The sequence below is a fragment of the Muntiacus reevesi genome, chromosome 8 (genome assembly GCF_963930625.1).
Source record: "Muntiacus reevesi chromosome 8, mMunRee1.1, whole genome shotgun sequence".
Lineage (NCBI taxonomy): Eukaryota > Metazoa > Chordata > Mammalia > Artiodactyla > Cervidae > Muntiacus > Muntiacus reevesi.
This window is the reverse complement of record NC_089256.1, coordinates 61,990,225-62,013,017: the sequence shown is the minus strand read 5'-3', so window position 1 is coordinate 62,013,017 and position 22,793 is coordinate 61,990,225. Positions and strand designations below refer to the sequence as shown.

Sequence of the window (22,793 nt, the reverse complement as noted above, 5' to 3'; positions counted from 1 at the left end):
CTTAGTAACAAAGTCACAGCATAAAAAAAGATAATTTGAGAAATCAAAAATATAAAAGGGGAAGAGTAAAGGATGGAACATATTTAGACAAATGGAAATAAATTGCTATCAGCAAAAAAAGGACTACTATTTCTATGAGATATTTTATGTAAATCTCATGGTAACTACAAAAAGCTACAGCAGACACACATACATAAAAGAGAGTGAACAAATCACCATGGAAAATCACCAACTTACAAAAGTGAAAAAGAAAACAATGAAGAGACAAAATAACCAGAAGGCAAAAAATAAAATGGCAGTGGTAAATCTTTACATATCAATAATCTCCCTAAATGTAAATGGGTGGAACTTATCAATCAAGAGGCACAGATTGGACGGGTTTAAAAAAAAAAAAGACAACTATATGCTGTTTACAGGAGACTTATTTCAGCTCTAAAGACACACACAGGCTCAAGGTAAAAGAATGGAAAATGACATTCCAAGCAAATGGAAACCAAAAGATGGTGAAGCCATACTTGTATCAAACAAAAGAGACTTCAAGCCAAAAGTGGTAATGAAAGTAAAAGGTTATTCTATAATGATAAAAAAGAGTCCATACATCAAGAAGTTAGAGCAACCATTAATATATGTGCTCCCAACACCCAAGTAACCAAACATTTTAAGCAAATACTAACACCAGGAGAAATATCAATAACCTCAGATATGCAGATGACACCACCCTTATGGCAGAAAGTGAAGAGGAACTAAAAAGCCTTTTGATGAAAGTGAAAGAGGAGAGTAAAAAAGTTGGCTTAAAGCTCAACATTCAGAAAACTAAGATCATGGCATCTGGTCCCATCACTTCATGAGAAATAGATGGGGAGACAGTGGAAACAGTGTCAAGACTTTATTTTTTTGGACTCCAAAATCACTGCAGATGGTGATTGCAGTCATGAAATTAAAAGATGCTTACTCCTTGGAAGGAAAGTTATGACCAACCTAGATAGCATATTAAAAAGCAGAGACATTACTTTGCCAACAAAGGTCTGTCTGGGCAAGGCTATGGTTTTTCCAGTGGTCATGTATGGAAGTGAGAGAGTTGGACTGTGAGGAAAGCTGAGCGCTGAAAAATTGATGCTTTTGAACTGTGGTGTTGGAGAAGACTGTTGAGGGTCCCTTGGACTGCAAGGAGATCCAACCAGTCCATCCTAAAGGAGATCGGCCCTGGGTGTTCATTGGAAGGACTGATGCTAAAGCTGAAACTTCAGTACTTTGGCCACCTCATGCCAAGAGTTGACTCACTGGAAAAGACCCTGATGCTGGGAGGGATTGGGGCAGGAGGAGAAGGAGACGACAGAGGATGAGATGGCTGGATGGCATCACCGACTTGATGGGCATGAGTTGAGTAAACTCCAGGAGTTGGTGATGGACAGGGAGGCCTGGCGTGCTGCGATTCATGGGGTCGCCAAGAGTCGGACACGACTGAGCGACTGAACTGAACTGAACTAACACCTTAAGGGAGTAGACAACAGTATAATAATAGTAGGAAAGATCAGTATCCTACCATCAGCAATGAATAAATTTTCCAGACAGAAAAACAGTAAGAAAATGTTGGAATTAGGATAAATGGACTTAACAGTCATATACATAACACTCTATGCAACAGCAGCAGAATACACATTCTTTCAGGTGCACACGGAACACTCTCCAGGATAGACCATAAAACAGAACACAAATTTTACCAAATTTAAGAAAACTGAAATCATACCAACTATATTTTCTGACCAAAATGGTATGAAACTAGAAATCAGCAAAAAGATCTACAAATATGTGGACACTAAACAGCACAATGGGTCAAAGAAGAAATCAAAAGGGAAATTAAAAATTATCTTTGGGAATTCCCCAGTGGTCCAGTGGTTAGGACTCTATGCTTTCACAGATGAGTGTGCAGGTTCAATCCCTGGTTGGGAAACTAATATCCAAAAGCCACGTGGCACAGCCAAATAAAATGATCTCAAAACAATGAAAATGGAAATACAACCTATCAAGTATTAAGTACATATTAAGAAATCAAAACTACCTCAAATAACCTAAAGATATTAGAAAAAGAACAAATCAAGCCCAAATTGAGAAGAAAAATACAAAGATTAGAGTGAAAGTAAATGAAACAGAGACCAGAAAAAGAACAGAATCAACCAAACTACAGGCTGCTTTTCTGAAAAGATATAAAGAAAATTAACAAGTCTTTAGCTACACTTAGAAAAAGACTTAACTAAATTAAGTTAGAAATGAAAAGGATATGTGACATCTGATACTAGAGAAATACATAGGATCATAAGACTACTTGAAAAATTATATGCCAAAAGTTACGTAACCTAGACAAGATAGATATATTTCTAGAAACACAAAACCTACGAAGACTGAAGCAGAAAGAAACAGAAAATCTGAATAGACCAAAAGTAAGTAAATTGGATCAGTAATCAGAATCTCCCAACACAGAAAACTCCAGGACCAGATGGCTTCTAGAGATTTTTACCAGACATGTAAAGAAGATTTAACACCCATCATTCTCAAAATTTCAAAATATCAAGGAAAGGGGAACACTTTCAAACTTATTCTACAAAGCCAGCGTACCTTGATAGTAAAACCAGATATGGATAATGAAAGAAAAGATCCGTAATCCTGATGCTGGGGCTGGGGGAGGGGGTGGCGGGGGAACCTTTAACAGATTGGGTATAGAAGGAACTTAAGGCTATATATGACAAACCCACAGCTAACATTATACCCGGTGAAGAAAAATTCCAAGTGTCTACCCCAAGATCAGGAAAAAGACAAGGATGCCCATTCTCACCACTTCTATTCAATACACTGATGGAATTACTGTATTTGCTAGAGTAGAACAGAATAGAGTGCCCAGAACTAAATCCTAGCATACACAAGGCAGCTAAGCACACCAAATGTGGAAAGGACAGTCTTTTCAACACATGGTGCTGGGGAAACTGGAGAAACACATTCAGAGAAATGAAACTGGTCCCCTCTCTCACATCACCCCAAAAAAATAAACTTGAGGGACTTCCCTGCAGTCCAGGGTTATGATTCCACTTCCACTGCAGCAGGAGGCACAGGTTTGATCCCTGGTTGGGGAACTAACATCCTGCCTGCTGTGTGGCCAAAATAACAACAATTGAAAATGGATCAAAAGACTTAAACATCAGAGCTGATACCCTAAAACTCCTAGAAGAAAACACAGGGAAAATGTTCATCAATATTAGCCTTGGCAGCAATTTTTTGGACATGACACCAGAAGTACAACCATAAAAGCAAAAATCAATACGTGGGAGTACATCTAACCCAAAAGCTGCTGCACAGCAAAAAGAACAAAACAAAATGAAAAGACAACTTATAGAATGGGAGAAAAAAATTGCAAACCATGTATCAGTTAAGGGGTTAATACCAAAACATACTGAAATCATACAACTTAACAACAAAATATAATTAAGAAATGGGCAGAATTAATAGACATTTTTCCAGAAAGGGCTCAAAACAGTCAACAAGCACATGAAAAGATAACATCCCACTAATCATTGGGGAAATGTAAATCAAAACCACAGTGAGATATCACCTCACACCTTAGAATAACTATCATCAAGAATACAAGAGAAAAAAGATGCCAGTGAGCGTGTGATAAAAAGGAGACCCTCATTCACTGTTGGTGAGGATGTAGACTGGTCTAACCACTATGGAAAACAGTATGGAGGTTCCTCAGAAAATTTAGAAAAATAGATCTAACATATGATCCAGCAATTCTACTTCTGGATATATATACCCAAAGGAAATAAAAACAGGATTTTAACATGATAAAATGCACTTCCTTGTTAATCACAGCATCATTCACAATAGCCAAGCAATGGCAATAGGACTTCCCTGGTGGTCCAGTGGTTAAAAGTATACTTGTCAACCCAGGGAACACAGGTTTAATCCCTAGTCCAGGAAGAACACAGGCCAAGGGACAGCTAAGCCCACGCTCCACAACTATTGAGTCCATGAGCCCTAGAGCCCATGCTCTGCAACTAAAGAAGCCACCACAATGAGAAGCCTGCACACAACTAGAGAGTAGCCTCCTCTCACAACTAGATAAAGCCCGCATGCAGCAACGAAGATCCCAGTACTGCCAAAATTTTTTTAAAAGAACCTAAACTCTTAAAACTGAGTATTGTCAAGATTTCAGTTCTTCCTAAACTGATCTACACATCCAACATATTCCCAGTTGAGATTCTACCAACTGCACTATAGAATGTGTAGCACGTATGAGCTACAGAATTCGTATTCTACAGTTGCTGAATGTTCTATAAGCATCAACTGTGATTTTCAAATCAGTATGTGTGTGTGTGACTTTTAGACAGTTCTATCAATTACTGAATGAGTAGTAAAATCTCCAACTGTAATTGTGAATTTGCCCATTTCTGTAATTTTTTTTTGCTTCATACATTTTGAAGGTCTGTTATTAGGTGCATACACATTTAGGATTATATTTTGATGAACTGATCTTTTATCAAAGTGAAATGTCCTTTTATACTTTATATTAACATAGCCACACTACTTTATGCTTGTTTACATGATATATAATTTTACTTTTAGTCCGTCTTTATATTTAATGCATGACTTGTATAAAGTATCTACTTGGGTCTTGCTTTTTGTCTATTCCAAAAGTCTCTTCTAATTAATATAATCATTAATATATTTGTATTTAAACTTCACATCTTGCTCTTTTCTATTGTCTCTTGTGCTTATTTCTTTCCTGCCTTCATTCAGGTTGTTTTTTAGCATTCAATCTCCTTCTATAGCTTTATGGTTATACCTGTTTTCAGTGGCAATTCCTAAGATTTACAAAACATCCTTACATTGCTCAGTGGTAAAGAATCTGCCTACAATGCAAGAGCCGCAGGAGATTCGGGTTCATACACTGGGTTGGGAAGATCCCCTGGAGGAGGAGATGGCAACCCACTCTGGTATTCTTGCCTGGAGAATCTCATGGGACAGAGGAGCCTGGCAGGTTACAGTGCATAGGGGTCACAAAAAATTGGACACAACTGAAGCAACTTAATTAGCATCCTTGCAGTGAACCAGTCTTTACATATTAACTCACCTCATTTATAAGAATCTTAAAATAAAATTCCATTTACTCTTCCAATCCTTTGTACTACTGTCATGTAGTTTACATTTATAAACCCAACTAAACACCTTTTGCTTTAAACAATTATTTTAAAGAAATTGTTTTGTAAAACTATTTTATAATGCTTTCCAATTCCAACGAATATTCAGGACTGATTTCCTTTAGGACTGAAAGTATAAAAAGTATTTTTATTATATTTTTAAAATATAGAAGTATTTTATTTTTATAATACTTTGAATCCTGAAGAAAATCAGTCCTGAATATTCATTGGAAGGACTGATGCTGAAGCTGAAGCTGCAACACTTGTGGCTACTTCATGTGAAGAGCTGACTCACTGGAAAAGACCCTGATGCTGGGAAAGACTGAAGGCAGGAAGAGAAGGGGATGACAGAGGATGAGATGGCTGGATGGCATCACTGACTCGTTGGACAGTTTAAGCAAACTCCAGGAGTTGGTGATGGACAGGGAGGCCTGGCGTGCTGCAATCCATGGGGTCGCAAAGAGCTGGACATGACTGAGCAACTGAACTGAACTGATGGCATAAGTTGTACTTTTTAGTGTCCATGCCTGAGAACACACACACAAAGATGTAAAGACCCCTTACACCTGCAATGGTATACTAGAGGTACAACCTGAAGGAGAACTACGTGCTGAGTCACTTCAGTTGTGTCACTCTTTGGACTGTAGCCTGCCAGGCTTCTCTGTCCTTGGGATTCTCCAAGCAAGAATACTGCTTGGAGGAGATTGCTGACCTTCTCTAGGGTATCTTCCCGACCCAGGGATGGAACAGGTGTCTTCTGTGTCTCCTGTATTGCAGGCGGATTCTTTACTGCTGAGCCACCAGGGAAGCCCCCAGAGCTACCCTACCCAGCATTTAAAAATATGTGTGCAGTTTAGACTGTCACACTAGAGGCAGTTGTTCATTTCCTGGGGTAAAATGTACAGCTCTGAGATCCAATGCAGGATTGTCCTGCCCAAAAATGTTCAAGAATCTGGCTATACTTTGGGACATTACTTATTTTTACTTGTTTGAGTAAGAAACATTGATGTCTAACAACAGAATACTTGATTTTCCCAGATTTCTAATCCAATGATCTCCCATTATGCTACATGACAGCAGCATCTATACAACCATTTCAATTAAGAGTTTTTCCTTCCTTCCCACTACACAATCCATCATTATTTGACCCCACCTTTAAAATATATCCTTAGTTTGCCCACCTCTCTTCTACCATTATCGCACTAGTTCAAACCAGCATCACCTCTTGTCCAGACGGCAACCTCCTAACTCGCTGGGAATCATTCTCAAAACAGCAGCCAGTCATCTTTTAAAAGCAAGACTCAAAAAGTTTTCTTCTTTCCTGTTTTAAAATCTCCAAAGGTATCTCATTGCACTTAGAAATTCACTCTCCTTGTGCTAGCTCACAAAATCATATGCCATGTAGAATCATGTGTAATCCTGCCTGCCTCTCATCTCATGGCCCTGTCTCTGCTCCTCAGCCACCTCACTGCCTTACCTTCCATTCCTCAAACTTGCCAAGTTCATACATGCTTCAGGGACTTTGAACTACTGTTGTTCTCTACTAGATCTAGATCATGTGGGTGGCTCCTTTTCTTTTGGAGCTCCAGCTCTGCAGAATCCCCAGAAGTAGAACTAGGTGGTTACCTTAAAAATAAGTAAACTGAAAAACAGTGTGATCCAGTGAGCTAAACTTTCTTCTCCTCACGTCTCTAAGCAAGTTACAGATTTAGCTGTTAATGAATCTGGAAATAAAAAGTATCTGAGAATCCAATTCAGTAATTTTTCTTATTTCCCTTAGAAAACCTTCACATTCAGTGCATGTTGTATTAGGTAAGACCATACTGCTGCACCAGACACCTAACAACAACAAAGAGCCTTAAAGAGAAGAGGTGTAACATCTCTGATTACATTCTGAGGAGAGTTCCAGTAGGAACTGTACAACATGACAAACTGGGAGTTGTTCCTGGAATGCAAAGATGGTTCAGCATATGAAAATCAATCATTCTGATATGCCACAGTAACAGAGTGAAGGACAAAAACCACATGACCATACTGATGCAGAAAAGCATTTGGTAAGACTCAATACCCTTTCCTGTCACCCCACCACCACCACCACCAATAAATCAACAAACTAGGAATAGAAGGAAACTACCTCAGCATAATAAAAGATTTAAAGATCATATATGAAAAGTCCACTGCTAACGTTATACTTCAATGGTGAAAGATACAAAGCTTTTCCTCTAAGATCAGGAACAAGATAAAGATGCCCACTCTGGTCACTTCTACAAGGTATCTGAAGTCCTAGCCACAGCAATTAAGATACAGAACAAAATGAAAAGCATCTAAACTGGAAAGAACCAAAATTATATTTGCAGATATTATCTTTCATGTTGAAAATCCAAGATTACACACACACACGAATTGTTTTAATATAAAACAAAACAAAAGAAGAAATTGAAAGGGAGAAAAAAAAAAAAAAATTGAAAGGGAGAAATAGACAACAGTATAATAAAAGTAGGGGACTTCAATATCCCATTGTCATCAATGGATAAGATCATCCAGACAGAAAACCAATAGAGACACACTGAACTTAGTAACATTTCAGCAAGTGTTTAACATCTAGAATATCAAAAGAACTCTGATAACTCAACAACAAAAAAATAAAATACCCAATTCAAAAATGGGCAAAAGACTTAAACAGTCATTTTTCCAAAGATGACATACAAATGGCCAACAAGCATGTGAAAAGATCCTCAATATCACTAACCAGAGAAATGTAATTAAAAACCACAATGAGATATTACCTCAATTCTTCAGGATGACAAATACAAGAAAGGGGGAAGGAAAGAAAGGCTGGAGGGAAGGAGGGAGGCAGGAAGTGTTGATGAAGATGTGTGGAGAATCTGGAGCCCTTGTGCACTGTTGGTAAGACTAAAATGGTGCAACTGCTGTGGAAAACAGATTAGAAGTTCCTCAAAAAATGTAAACAAGAAATGCCACAGGATCCAGTTATAGCACTTCTGGGTATTTATCCAAAAGAACTGAAAGGAGGGTCTCAAAAAGATATTTGCACACTTATGTTCACAGTAGCACAACAGTCAAATGTCCACTGACAGATAAATGGATAAAGTAAAATGTGACATATATACTTACAATGGAATATTATTCAGTCTTTAAAAAGAATGAATTCCTGTCACATGCTGCAATGAGGATGATGCTTGAGGATATCATGCTAAGTGAAATAAGCCAACCACAAAAAGATAAATACTGTAATAAAGACTCCATTTATATGAAGTACATGAAGTGAAGTAAAAGTTGCTCAGTCATGTCTGACTCTTTGCAACCCCATGGACTGTGGTATTCTCCAGGCCAGAATACTGGAGTGAATCCCAACCCAGGGATCGAGCCCACGTCTCCTGCATTGCAGCTGAATTCTTTACCAGATGAGCCTCCAGGGAAGCCCTATGAAGCACCTAAAACTACCTGAAACAATCAAACTCATAAGACACACAATGTAAAACAGTGGTTACCAGGAGCTAGAATGTGAGAATGTTTTCAGTTCTATTTCTAGGAGTAGAACTGCTGAGTCATATGCTAACTCTATGTTTAACTTTCTGAGGAACAGCCAAACTGTTTCACAGCTGCTGCACCATGTTCGCATTCCCACCCATGTACGAAGGTTTCAGTTCATCCGCATGCTCTTCAACACTTGTCCTTTTCACTAAAGGAATCCTTGAGGGTGTGAAGTGATAACTCACGGTCGTTTTGCTTTGCATTTCCCTAATGACTAATGATGTTGAATATTTTTTCATCTGTATATATGTTCTGGAGAAAGATCTATTCAAGTACTTTGTTCATTTGTAAATTGGGTTATCTTTATTGTTAACTGTAAGAGTTCTTTATATATTCTGAATACAAGTCCCATATTTTTAAAGTTAAGGGAATGTCTATTGATATAATTATTATAGCTTTCTATACCACACTTCATTAACTTCCAAAATATTTTCAAGTTATAATATTTTTTGATGAAGCACATCAAAGGTTACCTTAAACATAAATTGCACAGAAATTTTAAAATATAAACCAATCAATGCATTTTCAAACAAATGAACTTCAAGCAGAAGAGAGGCAGGTACGGGGACCCATCAGTTAAAAGAAGTTTATAGATATACATTGAACTGGAAAAATAAATTATGAGACAATTTAAAATGCTGACTTACTAAGAAATTGTTAACATTTAAGCATGATAACAGTGTTTTGGTTATCTTTAAGAGCTTTATCTATCAGATATACATAACTGAAATATTTACAAATGAAATTATTTGCTACCTGGGACTTGCTTCAGAATAAATCAGGGTTGGGAAGATGGGTAGCATATAAATAAATCAAGATTAGTCACATGAATTTATTGTGTTGAAGTAGGTTCATTATACTAATCTATAGTTGTATATCCTGAAATTTTCTATTACAAATAAACACTACTCCAATGTCCACTCTGTCTAAGAGCAAAAGTGGCTAGAAGCAGCTAAACAATATCATTTAAAGTTTTACAAACTTAAGAAACTTAAGTTTTACAAACTTAAGAAATTCATTCCCAGAACAAAAGAGCTCTGGGAAAATTAATAATGAGACTGACATGTCTGTGCAATTATTTATACAACATTTTAAGTATTACCACCAGTCATAGGCTAACTGGGAACTTACATGAAGCACTGTACACAAAATAGCACAATGCAACAGCCATCAGTATCACTCTTAACCTACACTGTTCATTTCCTCACTGGAGTTCACTAAGGGACTGGAACCCCCATTGAAAGAGTACAGTAACTACCCTCACTGATTTGCAGAAAATACTGCCTTCAACCAAATATATGTACATAGCAAGTAATTTTACAACAATCCCTGAGGCCACCTTATACTCAACTAAATTGCACATCCAACATACACGCGAATTAGGATAGCTAGATATATGTAACTTGTACATGTATAATACAGATCTACCAGGATGACAATGGCAAGCCACTCCAGTACTCTTGCCTAGAAAATCCCATGGACGGAGGAGCCTGGTAGGCTGCAGTCCATGGGGTCGCTAAGGGTCGGACACGACTGAGCGACTTCACTTTCACTTTTCACTTTCATGCACTGGAGAAGGAAATGGCAACCCACTCCAGTGTTCTTGCCTGTCGGACACGACTGAAGCAAGCGACCAGGATGGCAATAATAATAATAAACATACTCACAAGGATTTAGAGAACTGCAACCCTACATATTGTGTTAGGAATATGTTTAAATGGTACAGCCACTTTGGAAAAGTTTGGCAGTTTAGAAAGTGAAACGTAAAATTTTGAAACAATCCAACAACTACACTCCTAGGAATCTACCTAAAAGAAATTAAAATATATGTCCACATAATGACATATACAGAATATTCACAGATTATTCACTAATAACAAAAATGTAAACAATCCAAACATCCATCATTTGGTGAATTAATAAACAAAATGTAGTATATCCACATAATGGACTACTACATAGCAACCAAAAGAATTAAGTACAGGTATATACCATAACATGGATGAACCTCAAAAACATTATGCCAAAGGAAACAAGCCAGAAACAAAAGACTTCAGATTGTATGATTTTAGTCACCTATAATTTCTGGACAGGAAATTTATAGAACAGATCAGTGTCACTGCCTAGGTCTTGGGGTAAGAGCAGCAACTAATGCAAAGGAATATGAGAGGAACTTCTATTAAGGATGATGGAAATTTTCCAAAACTGGATTGTGATGGTTTCAGAACTCTATGAATTTACTAAAATTTAATGAATTTACTAAAATTTACTGAATTGTACACTTACAATGGTTGGATTTCATGGTGTGTAAATTATACCTCAATAAAGCTGTTCCTATTGAGTACCATTACAACAGTCTTATGAATGACTATTTTAAAGCTCTGGCTTTCATTACATATAATTTCAGTACAATGAATACCAACACACTCTCAGGATTAAGAATTGGAAACTAAACATAAGTATTTCCAAAAGATTTCATGTACACACATCTCCAAATCCTACTGATCAAATATTGCTCTTTTACCTCTGTGTAACATAACTATATGACAAAGCACTGTCTAGAGCTTACCTTAGCATTTCTCCTTAGCCACTAAGCTTATGCCCTACAGTACTCCTTTTTGTAAAAATCTCATTTGGCATTGCCCAAGTTTTCCATTAAATCCAGAGTTTTCTTAAAATATTTCATAACCTGAAATAAAATTTTAATAATTATATGTGTGCCTAAATATATATACTAAATATAAAATGAATATTATCCTTTTTTTTTCTTTGCTTTGCTCATTAAGCCATTCACATGTTGCCTCTACATTTCCAAACTTTTTCACTGTTTTAAAACAAGCTGTTTTTACTATTTCTGGTTCTAAACTATTCTTCACTTTAACCTCATGTGATGGATTCTTCTTTTCAAAGCAGTGCTGCTTTCCATAATCAAGCCTGCTTTAATTTCAATCTGACTCCATCTCTTCCTAGCCCACTGAAAAATGTTCCCTCTAAGCCAGTTATTAAAAAAAGAAAAACACCTTTTTAACCAAACATTTTCCCCCAGACCAAATCTCATGTGAAATGCCAATAACATACAAGAGATACAGTAGAAAGCCTCTGACCTCATGAAATATAGCAGCCTCAAGGTGTTTCTTGAAAAACAATGCTCTAAGTTACAAGCTACATGATTTCTGCACAGCACAAACACAAAAGATAAGCTGAAAATAAATAAGCAATACTTTTAAGAAAAACTTGGTTATAATTTTTAAAACATAATTATAAAATGATTCCCCAAATATCTGTCTTTAAAAATCCATAAAGACATTACTTTTTAGGAATTCCATCTACTACAACAGCTGTACACTTTTTTAAAATCATAATTTCCTTATTTATGGCAGATTAAAAAAAGACCAAAGAAAGAGAAGTCAAAAGCCACATTAATACAAAACACTGAGCCTAGTGGAAAGCTGTCAAATAAATGAGTTTGTCAGCAAGAAATGCCAAGTACCCAACAGGCAGTAAAGAAAATAGATAGCAAGAATGCTCTGGTAAAACCATTTATGTAACTGTATTATGAGTTTAAAAAAAAAAACAGAACTATCCGCCTCCAGAATCAAATACAAATCAAGCAAATATTCAACCAAAATGGCGACAAAGAGTAAGGGTAAACCTGGAAAAGGGGATTTGTACTATTAGGAATTTTCAAACGTAAAACTACAAAATATAAACCACTTCCCCTTCTAAAATCAAAGGTAAAGGTATCAGAACTCTACCACATTTCTATAAAATAAAAATAGAAATTATTGCTATATGATTGTAAAAATGGAAGCAAGTAAAGAGTTCAGAAATATACTCGTTTATAATCAATTAAATGATGAACCATAATTTGAACCCTAATTATCACATTATGTAGAAATCACAAATCCGGTATTGTGTCCTCAGTTATTAAGATAAATGACATTTTAAAAACATTTTATCATTACATTATCAAATTTGATAAAATCTTATCAAAACATCTATGTATGCAATATAAATCATGTTGTTAAAAGTATAAAGTAACATTTAAAGAAAACTGCTGAGGTGTCAAATAAGTATTTTCTATTAAATATATACAATTTAACATTTAGAACTCCATAAATTAATTCTTGCTAAAAGTTGATTCAGGTTTACAAAGGCATACTTTGTGAACTATAATAAATTTCCCCAGCACCACTTTCCTTTATTCCAAAATTCTTTCATTAGGTTTAACTTTCTTCTGTCATTCATATGTAAAAGTTACAGGTTTACAATACGTAGTCTTCATAGTAACATGTTTTAAAAAATCTAAGCAAAGTGCACGTTAAACTGGCTACAACTACTCAAACCTCTTGATTATCATCAAATAAAAAATAGATGAACACTTCAATCACTTAAATCTTTCTGAGGAAAAAAAAAATAGTATACCTTGCTTAAATAAGAATTTCCCAGTAAAGGTATTATATAAAAGATTTCCCATGTTATTTTATTAACTTTCTTTCACTCATTAAAACTTTTTAAAAGTCTAATGAAGAACATATACTTAAAAGCCATATTACACAACTACAGTACTGTTAATTAAATAAAGCAGCCCAGTATAGTTGTAAACATTTTAAATATAGTAAACAAGACTTGGCATGTCTTTTCTCCCAAAAACTTGCCATTACAATGCTCTTTCCATAAATAATTATCCTTTCTAGAAAAGTTTTCCGGTATATTTTAGTCTTTAAAAGTATTACACTGAAATAATATGTGAAAAGATTTAGTCATGGCAATTTCACTGAAGCTTTTATTGCCTCTGTTGGTAATATGACAGGGATGTAAGAAACACAATTGAACTTACAGAGATATGCAGATGATAGTCACTAAAGATAACCTTGATCTCAAGTATTTTTATATGTGGGCACTTCTAATTTTATACACTTTACTATTTAAAAAGCATTACATTTTAAAATGTGTACCTGTTTTGACATTTGGCAAAAAGGAAACTGTACCTGTGGTTCAGTTTAAAACAAAGAATCAGCATGGGGAGTTAACCAAAATAAAGACTGAAACACTAATTAATTAAAGCAATTCAAGTTGTGTGTGTGTGTGAGCATGTGTGTCCCTTTCAACCTGTCAATCTCACTCTTTCACACACACTCACACACACATGGCCATTATGTGTAAGCATTCTTAGTACAAAATATTCCCTGTAAGCAGACATTTATCCTCAGAAAAATCACACCACATTAAATCAGTCTTCTCTTTCAGGCCCTAGTAATAGTATTGTTTAATTCTAAGATGCCATCATAGAGTTAACAACCTTAACTTTTATGCTACATAATTATATTCAAAGCTTTATGTATTGTTTTGTTTATAATTACACAGTAATTATAAATGTTTAGTACCAAACTGATGACAAACACTATTTTGTTGAAAAGGTCTTGCATTTAAAAGGAAAAGTCTGTAGAACCCAAGGCACTAGGCCATGAACCAATATCAGACTTTTATGAAAAACAATTTATATTGAGGGAAAAAAGCTAATCGGATCTCATTTCAAATCACAGCGTACTGGAATTAATTAATCAATTCAAAAACAATACCGTAACTCAAAATCTTTAAGACAGGAAACAAAATAGTACATATATATATATATATCTTATTAAAATATTTCATAATTGAAGTTCCTCTTAATATTTACAAATATGAAATCAGGAAATACTGAAAGCAGCAGGATTCTTCTTTTCTCTTTCTTTTTTAAATAACCAATTCCAGTAACCTGAATAGAAATTTTCAAAATTTTCTTTTGATAGAATCATACTTTTTAATTAAAGTTATGATTAGAATGTTAATATCTATGGGAAGAGCTTTCTAGTCAATTTCAAAATCCTGTAAATAAAAAGTAGCTTTAATATATGTTTTTTTAAATCATTTCCACATCTACATTATAATGTACTGCTTTCCTGAAGTACATTCCTTTGATAATTTCAACATTAGACCTTACAGAGCGCCTGGATACACCAAGCAAAATCTACTCCTGCTAAAAACCAGTCATCCAATCTCTGAAGTTTTACATTTTTTAAACCGGCCTTAAAGAAATGTTTAAAAAAGCAATAAACCCTTCTTCACGTGTCAAGTGAACAGAGAAATGAGCATTTTCAGCATGAAAGCAGTTCACGGGTCTTGTAATAAAAAAAATAGACACAAGATACAGGTCTGCTTTGATGTGAAAACTGAGCTGAGTGAAATAAAACATAGTAGAAACTAAATAATTTATGAAAATAGAAGCCAGATTTGTATTTTGCATCAAGTGCATGCTTGCTTGAAAATCTTTGCTCCTCAAGTATTTGGCAACCACAGTGATTAGCAGTTAAAACAATTTCAACAAAATAAGAAGTCATCAAAAATGGACTATTTTTCTGAAAGAGCAGTACCTATATTATAAGAATTGAACTTCATGGCTCATTACAACCATTTTCAAAATTTAATTCCTACTATCTTCTTATAAATTAAGAGAATTTCATTTGTGTTCCATAGTGTGCTGACACAAAAAAAAAAAGCAAAAATAAACCCTCATGCCTAAATTTAGAATATTGTATTATGTAGCAATCTAAAACATTCAAACAAATTAAATAGTTTAACTTACTCAACAGGCATATAAGCATTTCAAAATCATAATGAAATCCAATTATGAGGTGCATAATGTAGACGGGAGTATAATCTAACATTATGCAGATGTTTTTCTAAATAAAAGCCCCTGTAAGACAACTATATATAAACATGGGTAAGATAAGTGCAGACTAGTTCTGTGGAACCTTTTGAAATCGAGGGTCTAAAACACAATAAAATTTTGGGTAGGCACACCAAGTTATCCTAAAAATTTTTCACGTTGGTTATTTTGACTTTTTTTCATCAGATACTCTACTCACATTAACAATACATGTAATTTGCCAGGAAAAAAAAAAATCCCCCCATACCAAAACACCATTCCAGATCTGGTACACTTAAATATATCACTCTCACTGGAAGTGCTATCAGCATAGTCTTTGCAACTAGCCCAAAGCATATATTTAAGAAGTTTTTATAAACTGTGATGTTCATATGTTTAATTCTTATGCCAAACTTGTTTTCTGATGAAGACAGCATTGTGCTTTATGCAAGAATGGAAACTTCAAAATAATCACCATAAAGCTTCTAAGACTTATGGGAGAATAAACTAGGATGGTCCACAGATATAAGATGAAATCCACAATGTTGGAATAATAAATGTTTAGAGCGGCCCAGACTAGAAGACAAGCCCAAACCACCATTAGAAGAATGAAATATGATATGGTCCAAGATGTATCCTTAAAGTTTTGTCTCAACCCTCAGTCTGAATTGTGAGGATTGATCTTCAGTTCAGTCCAGCCAGCAGAAATTGACTGTGCAATTTTCCGTTGTATTTATTGTACAGACTATGTACATTCTAGAAGGTTCCTTCAGTGCTACACTGTTGTACTTTTTGTCCCAGCAATTTGAGGGCGTGCAAATTCCACAAAGTCATCAATAAGAACAGGCCATGCTCCTGTGGGGGGGATAGGTGAGAAAGGAAAGAAACAAAAGCAGAAATAAGGCTAGTATTTTAATAGAATCCTTATTTTTTAAATATCTTCCCTATAATTGTTAAAATATATCATTATAAATATCCCCACTGATAAGACCTCCAAATTTCTAGTTCTTTAGAGTTTCTACCTATTCCTTGCATTTTCTCTTTTCTACTATTCCAACACTTGATCATTTTCTGAATGATAAAAAATAACTCTCCTGGTAATTAGTAATATATGATTTTCTGAAGGCCACTGAAGTAATCTGGTCAAATCTGGCCTTGATATGATGACACATTGCCAGTGCTGAAAGCATATTAGGTTGAAATTAACCTTTTTCTGCATTTTAGGGCAATCTTACAAAAGAAATTAAAAGCAAGGATCAGACATTAACCTATTTCATGATAATAAATTACTAAAAGATCTTAATTACATATATGCATGCCTCTATACATGCTTCTATGGTAACTTCCAAATCAGCAAGTTCTCCACTTTTGCATAAAGCTTAACAGAAAGTACAATCATCAATTATCAGTCATTTCTCAATTCTTAAAGAAAACAATACATGACAATGGAAACAAAGATGAAATAACATTATCTGTGGTTAGGTTAAATAGTTCCAGAACACTTTTAAGGAGACCAAGGCTATTAAAGATTTTTCAAAGAATACCTGTCTATTCAAAGATATCAAAATATATCTTGCTAAGTCTCAAGGGGAACTAGGTAAGTATGTGTGAAGAAATCAATGTAAACTACTACCAGTTCCAGAAAACGAAAATATCCTCATAGTGGATGTTACCTTTCTATATACATGAAGAAACAGCAGACAAGTATTCAATCAGTGAATATTTACTGAATGCCAATAGTATTACAGTAGGAAAATAAAGTCCATTTCCATGTGGCCTAAGTCACAAAACTCAAGGAGTTTACAATCAAGTTCACAGACAAAAACAGACAATAAAAAAATAAATACAAGTACTATAAAAGTACATTAAGAAAAGAATAAGTTCCTAAAGTAGACTGAAAATCTAAAACATGAATGAAAATTACTCATGCCTTTCTGGAAGACATGAATACAGAGCTGGTATTTAAGGAAACAATACAGATTGGTAAAAGAGGATGAAGGCATTTTCTACATTCAGAGGAGCACAAATAAAAGCTCAGAAGAGGGAAATCTAAGAAAAACAGGAGTAGACAAGAAGTTCCAGGGTATATGATTAAAGATATTTTTAAAGAATTGGTAGAGCAAAATGTTCATTACCTTCTTCATCATAATTAGACATGTCATCTGCAATCATTGTACTGAAGTCTAAAAGAAGATTCCAAGTATCTTTTGGTATTGATCGTTTATGATGTTCCTATTAAGAAAAAAAAATAACAAGAATCATTCAATTCACTAAAAAGAGTTTCAAAAAAACAGTCCAGAAGATGCTGAGTACAAAAATGCAAAACAACCTATTTTATAAAATTCTGGAAATCAAATTTCTCATTCAAAATCCATTACATGTTCTGAAATGAGTTAGGCATCCTTTAAAATGTTAATTTATCTTCAAACAAAGCAAAAATTTAGAAAACACCAAACTGCAGAAAACATGAACTTACCAACAAAAATTTATTCCATAAGTCTAAGAATTTAAATCTTCCATTAAGCACTAAATTCCAGTAGGCAATGGCCATTTCTAGATCTGTAATATTAAAAATAAATTATGTACTTCAAATGCCAGGAATATTTGTCCCTGAAAAAAACACCAATTAAGACAAAGATAGCCTTAATTTAAAAAAAAAAAAAAAGGCTTGTGTCCTGAATACTTACATAATAAAAATTTCCTATAGAGTTAAGTCCAAGCTTTATATCCTGATTCCATCACCAACGCATGGTTCCTTCAGGGCAAGAAGGGTATCACTTACCTCATTAGGGGTTTCTGAAGTTTAAATGAGATAATGTAGGTAAACATGTTTGACTACATCATAAGTATTGAAATGTTAATATACAGCAGACCTCAGCACTTTTGACATTTTGGACCAGATCATTTTTGTTGCGGGAGGCTGTCTTACGCATTACAGCATTAGCAGTATCCCTAGCCTCTACCCACTAGATGCCAGGAGTAGTTTCCTATCCCCAATGGTGACAACCAAAAATATCTCCACATATTGCCAAAGGTCCCCTGGGATGCAAAACTGCCCCCAGATGACAACCACCAAAGTACATGTATATGCTGTAATGCAAAGAGTTGCTATCCACAATCCTAATTAATCTTACACTCCAAGTTGTTGGCTGACTGATCATGGTCTCACCTCAAGGAGACCATTAAGAATACTGATTAAAAATTTAAAATTAGTAATAAACTAAGATCTGTCTTTTTAAAAGTTTGATGAAGAGGATATAAATGACTATTTAACTGGAGCAGAGAAGGGTAAAGAAGCAGTATTACCGCATGACAAAATATGTATCTGTCTTAAAAGAGGAACTGAAGTAGTTATGTCAAGCTTTTATGAGTAAATTTACATTTCCAGGCCAGGAAAAATTCCATCCCAAGTAACTTAAAAGTTCTTTTGATATGAACTCCAAACTACTCTGAATAATCTGAAGAATCATGAGAGACTAAGACTCCAAAAACAGGCTCACATCCTACCTGAAAGAAAAACGTAACAGAACATAAGGCAAAAAATCTCCCATCTTCACTAGATCCTAAGCTCTTCAAGGATAGGGACTACATATCCCCAAACTAGCACTGAAACACATAGCAGGCATTCAGAAACTGCTGAATGAACGAGCTTCCTACGTATGGTTCTATTTACAAATACGTACTCACCTCCAAATCCATCATTATGTCTTCCCTCAAACTCAATGGAAAAGGTGCCTCTTTTTTCCTCCTATCCAAAGTTAAGCCCCTAACACCATTACTCTGGATCCAATATGCCATCCTGCCTTTTAGTTTACAGATTAGCTTTCTTCTCTCCTTGTATCCTCAACTTTGCCCTGTCTTCTGGCTTCCCCCTCCACAAACGAACACACTCAAGTTATCAACTATCTTTTAAAAAAAAATCTTTCTTTCTTATATCTCTCCACTCTCTAACTAACTACCCTCTTTCTCCTTCCCTTCACAGATCATTTTGGAACAGTACATGGAGTCTTCTACTTTTATTTTTAACGTGCTCACAAAAACATGTCTGAAAGTCAAGTTCAGATCCCCGTGTTTTATGAGAACTAGAAACAGGACCTCAGTCCCTTATCACAAATCCTTTTTAATCTTTGCAATCTTTAAAGCTCTACACCAAATATTCCTTTCAGGTTCTTTATTATTTTTCTTACCAATTAAACATAGAGCATACAAATCAAAGCACAGAGATAACGTGCAGTAAAATTGCTGTCATTAGCCTGTCTAGTAGGATTTGCTGTTATTAGCATGCTTAATGATATCCTTCACTTCAAATGCATTAAATTTATGAAAACTAAGCTTATCACTGTTAGCATTTTTAACTTTTAGAAAATAAGAATGAGAAACAATGAAATATTCAAGTAATTGTAAACCATGAAACACCTATAAATGCCCATTTCTCAGCTGATATACCAATCTAAGAATCTTACAAGAGTAGAAGTATATATGCATGATGTTTGAAAGTTCAGGTTGTAAAAGAAGAGAACTTTTTGTAATCTACATTCATTGTCCAATTTCTTTACCCCCAGACACTTTAATTCTATAAATTAATGTCCATCTTCGTCACTCACCCCACTGAAAGTAATCTCTGAAGGGTCACCAAGTCCTTCTGGTTGCCAGATAAACCTTAATGTCCTTAATTTACTTGGCTCTCTGCCATATTTCACAAAATTGAGCACACCTCCTGGATGGAACTGTCACTTCTTTTAGCTTTAATGGTATCACTGTACTGATTTTCCTCTGTCCTTTCTGGCTTTCTTTTACTTCTCCTCTTCCTCCATTCATCCATTAAATGCTGATGTTCTGTAACACTGAATGTCAGTAATAACCACTTCTACTTCTCTCAGATTTTCAAACCTTTACCTTCTTTCAAGTTTTACGCTCAACCATCTCTAACAAGTCCTAAAATCTGAAACTTCTCTATATATATTCTTGATTCTTACATCTAACTGCCTAAGGATATCTTCAACTGGATATGCACAAACAATTCGAATTCAAAAGGACTCAAACTCAACTCAGTATCTTACTTCTACAGATCTACCATTTCCTGCTCTTTCAATGACTGTTATCACCCTACAGTGATAACCTACAGTTATCTCAATGAAACACAATTTTTCATTGTGAGCAACAGTCCTACACGCTGCAGGCCCCTGAGCAGCCCCCTAATCCTAAAAGAAACCCTGTCATTCTAACAATACCAAAACTATTCCTCGCACATTTCCAAATATCCCCAAATGGGGGTTAATGCTAACTTCCTCATCACACTTTCAAACAAAGCTTTCTCATTTTGGCTCCTACGTACCTTTTGAATCTCTCTCTTCTCCATCCCCACAGGCCCTGAAAAGGGCCTATGCCAGGGTCCTTTTCATTTCTAGCTTCATAACCAATTTCTCGTCCTCTAGTTCTGCCTCCACTCCTTTTAAAGGACCACACTGCTTTCTGATGGACCTTGCAGGCATATAAATCTGGTTTCACTTCCATGAAAAAACCTATACATGAATGTTTACAGAAGCTTATTCATAACTGCCAAAACTTGGAAGCAAGCAACATATCCTTTAGTAGGTACACATATAAACTGTGGTACATCCAGATGAAGGAAAATTGCTCAGTGCTGAAATGAAATGAGCTATCAAACCACAAAGATATGGGAGAAAACAAATTCATAATAATGCTATTAAGTGAAAGAAGTCAGTGTGCAAAGGCTACACACTGTATGATTCCAACTAAAAAAAGGCAAAACTTTGGAGACAGTAAAAAGATCAGTGGTTGCCAACAGTTAGGAGGGAGGAAAGGATGAACGGGAGAGCACAGAATTATTTCAGAAGAGTGAAACTTTTCTGTATGATGCTATAATGGTAGATATATATCCTTATACATTTGTCCAAATTCACAGAACGTACAATATCACAATATCAAGAGTGAACCCTAGGGTAGGAATAAATCAGGAGTCTGGGATTAAAATATACACACTATTATATATGCAGTAGAGAACCAACGAGGACCTAGTATATAGCAAAGGGAAACATATTCAATATCTTATAATAATCTATAATAAAAAAAGGTGTGTGTGTATCAACACACACACATAAATAACTGAATCACTTTGCTGTACACCTAAAACTAACACAACACTGGAAATCAATTGTATTTCAATAAAATTTTTAGAAAGAAAAAGAGTGAACCCGACTGTAAAATTAAAGTTTGAATGATAATGATGTGTCAATGTAGGTACAACTGTAACAAACGTACCACTCTGGTAGGGATTTGATAATGGGAAAAGCTATGTAAATATAGGGGAATGGGATAATTGGGAAATCTCTGTATCTTCTGCTCAATTTTGCTGTAAATCTAAAGCAATTCAAGAAACAAGATCTACTAGCTTTTTAAAAGTCTACAACGTTTCCCACTGCTTTCAGATAAAATCTACATTTCTAGTCAAATAGACTTACTTGCAGTTTCTCAAAGGTGCTCTGTCTCTCACCTCCAAGAAATTGAACTTGCTAATCTTTCCACATTCAAGATGGCTTCTTTTTCTTTTGGTTTTGAAATAATATATTCATTCTTCAAGGATCAAAAATTATAATCTTTGTGAAGACTTTGCAAACTCACCCAGACAGACAAAGATGCTCCTAACTCCATGCTCTCAGAGTAAGCAGTCAATAAATGTTTTTGGATGAAACAGGAATACTCAAATATTAATAAATTTTTATTAGGAGCTGAAACACAGAAGATTAAATTTTACAGGAATAAAATGTCAATTGCCACAAGCACGTGAAAAACTGCCTGCCCTTTAGGGACTTCCCTGGTGGTCCACTGGTTAGGACTCAGCGCTCTATCTGTCTGGGCCCTGGGTTCAGTTCCTGATTAGGAAACTAAAATCCCATAAGATGCACAGCGCAGCCATTAAAAAAAAAGAAAAGCTGCCCTTTAGTCAGAAATGTCTGAATAACAGAGAGAACAGCTCAGCGAGAGAGAAGCGGTTTAATGTAATGGTGTGTCATCTTAAATCTCAATTCCTCCCCTAATTAAGCAGGCCCTGGGCAACGAAGCTCACCTCGCTGTAATTCAGGTTAAAATAAAGATAACAGCACCTACCCTCATGAGGTTAAGAATTAAGTGAGAGAATACACATAAAGTATTAGAACAGTCTGGAATATGTTCTTACTATTACTATTGTTTGAGTAATTTTTAAAATTATTATTATAGATTCTGAAGCAGTATGGGAAAGAAAACAAACTCTATTATAATGTAACAAGAAGCAACCACAGCAATTAGAACAAACAGAAGGGTGACACAGAGGGAAAGAGACACAAGAAAGGCCCAGT

At 35.2% G+C, this 22,793-nt stretch overlaps 1 protein-coding gene across 2 annotated transcripts in view; it reads right to left on the bottom strand.

Annotated features, from left to right (window-relative positions):
• Nucleotides 1-14,303: 14,303 nt before the first annotated feature.
• The window catches only part of DCUN1D1 (defective in cullin neddylation 1 domain containing 1), a 29,569-nt gene continuing 21,079 nt past the window's right edge, over nt 14,304-22,793 (bottom strand). For both annotated transcript variants that reach the window (XM_065943289.1, XM_065943290.1), the window contains exons 5-7: nt 17,912-17,994; nt 17,571-17,667; nt 14,304-16,290 (exon numbers count right to left, since the gene is read on the bottom strand). In XM_065943289.1, the coding sequence (XP_065799361.1) occupies nt 16,211-16,290; nt 17,571-17,667; nt 17,912-17,994 (260 nt within the window). In that variant the 3' untranslated portion in view covers nt 14,304-16,210. The remainder of the gene's footprint in view (nt 16,291-17,570; nt 17,668-17,911; nt 17,995-22,793) is intronic.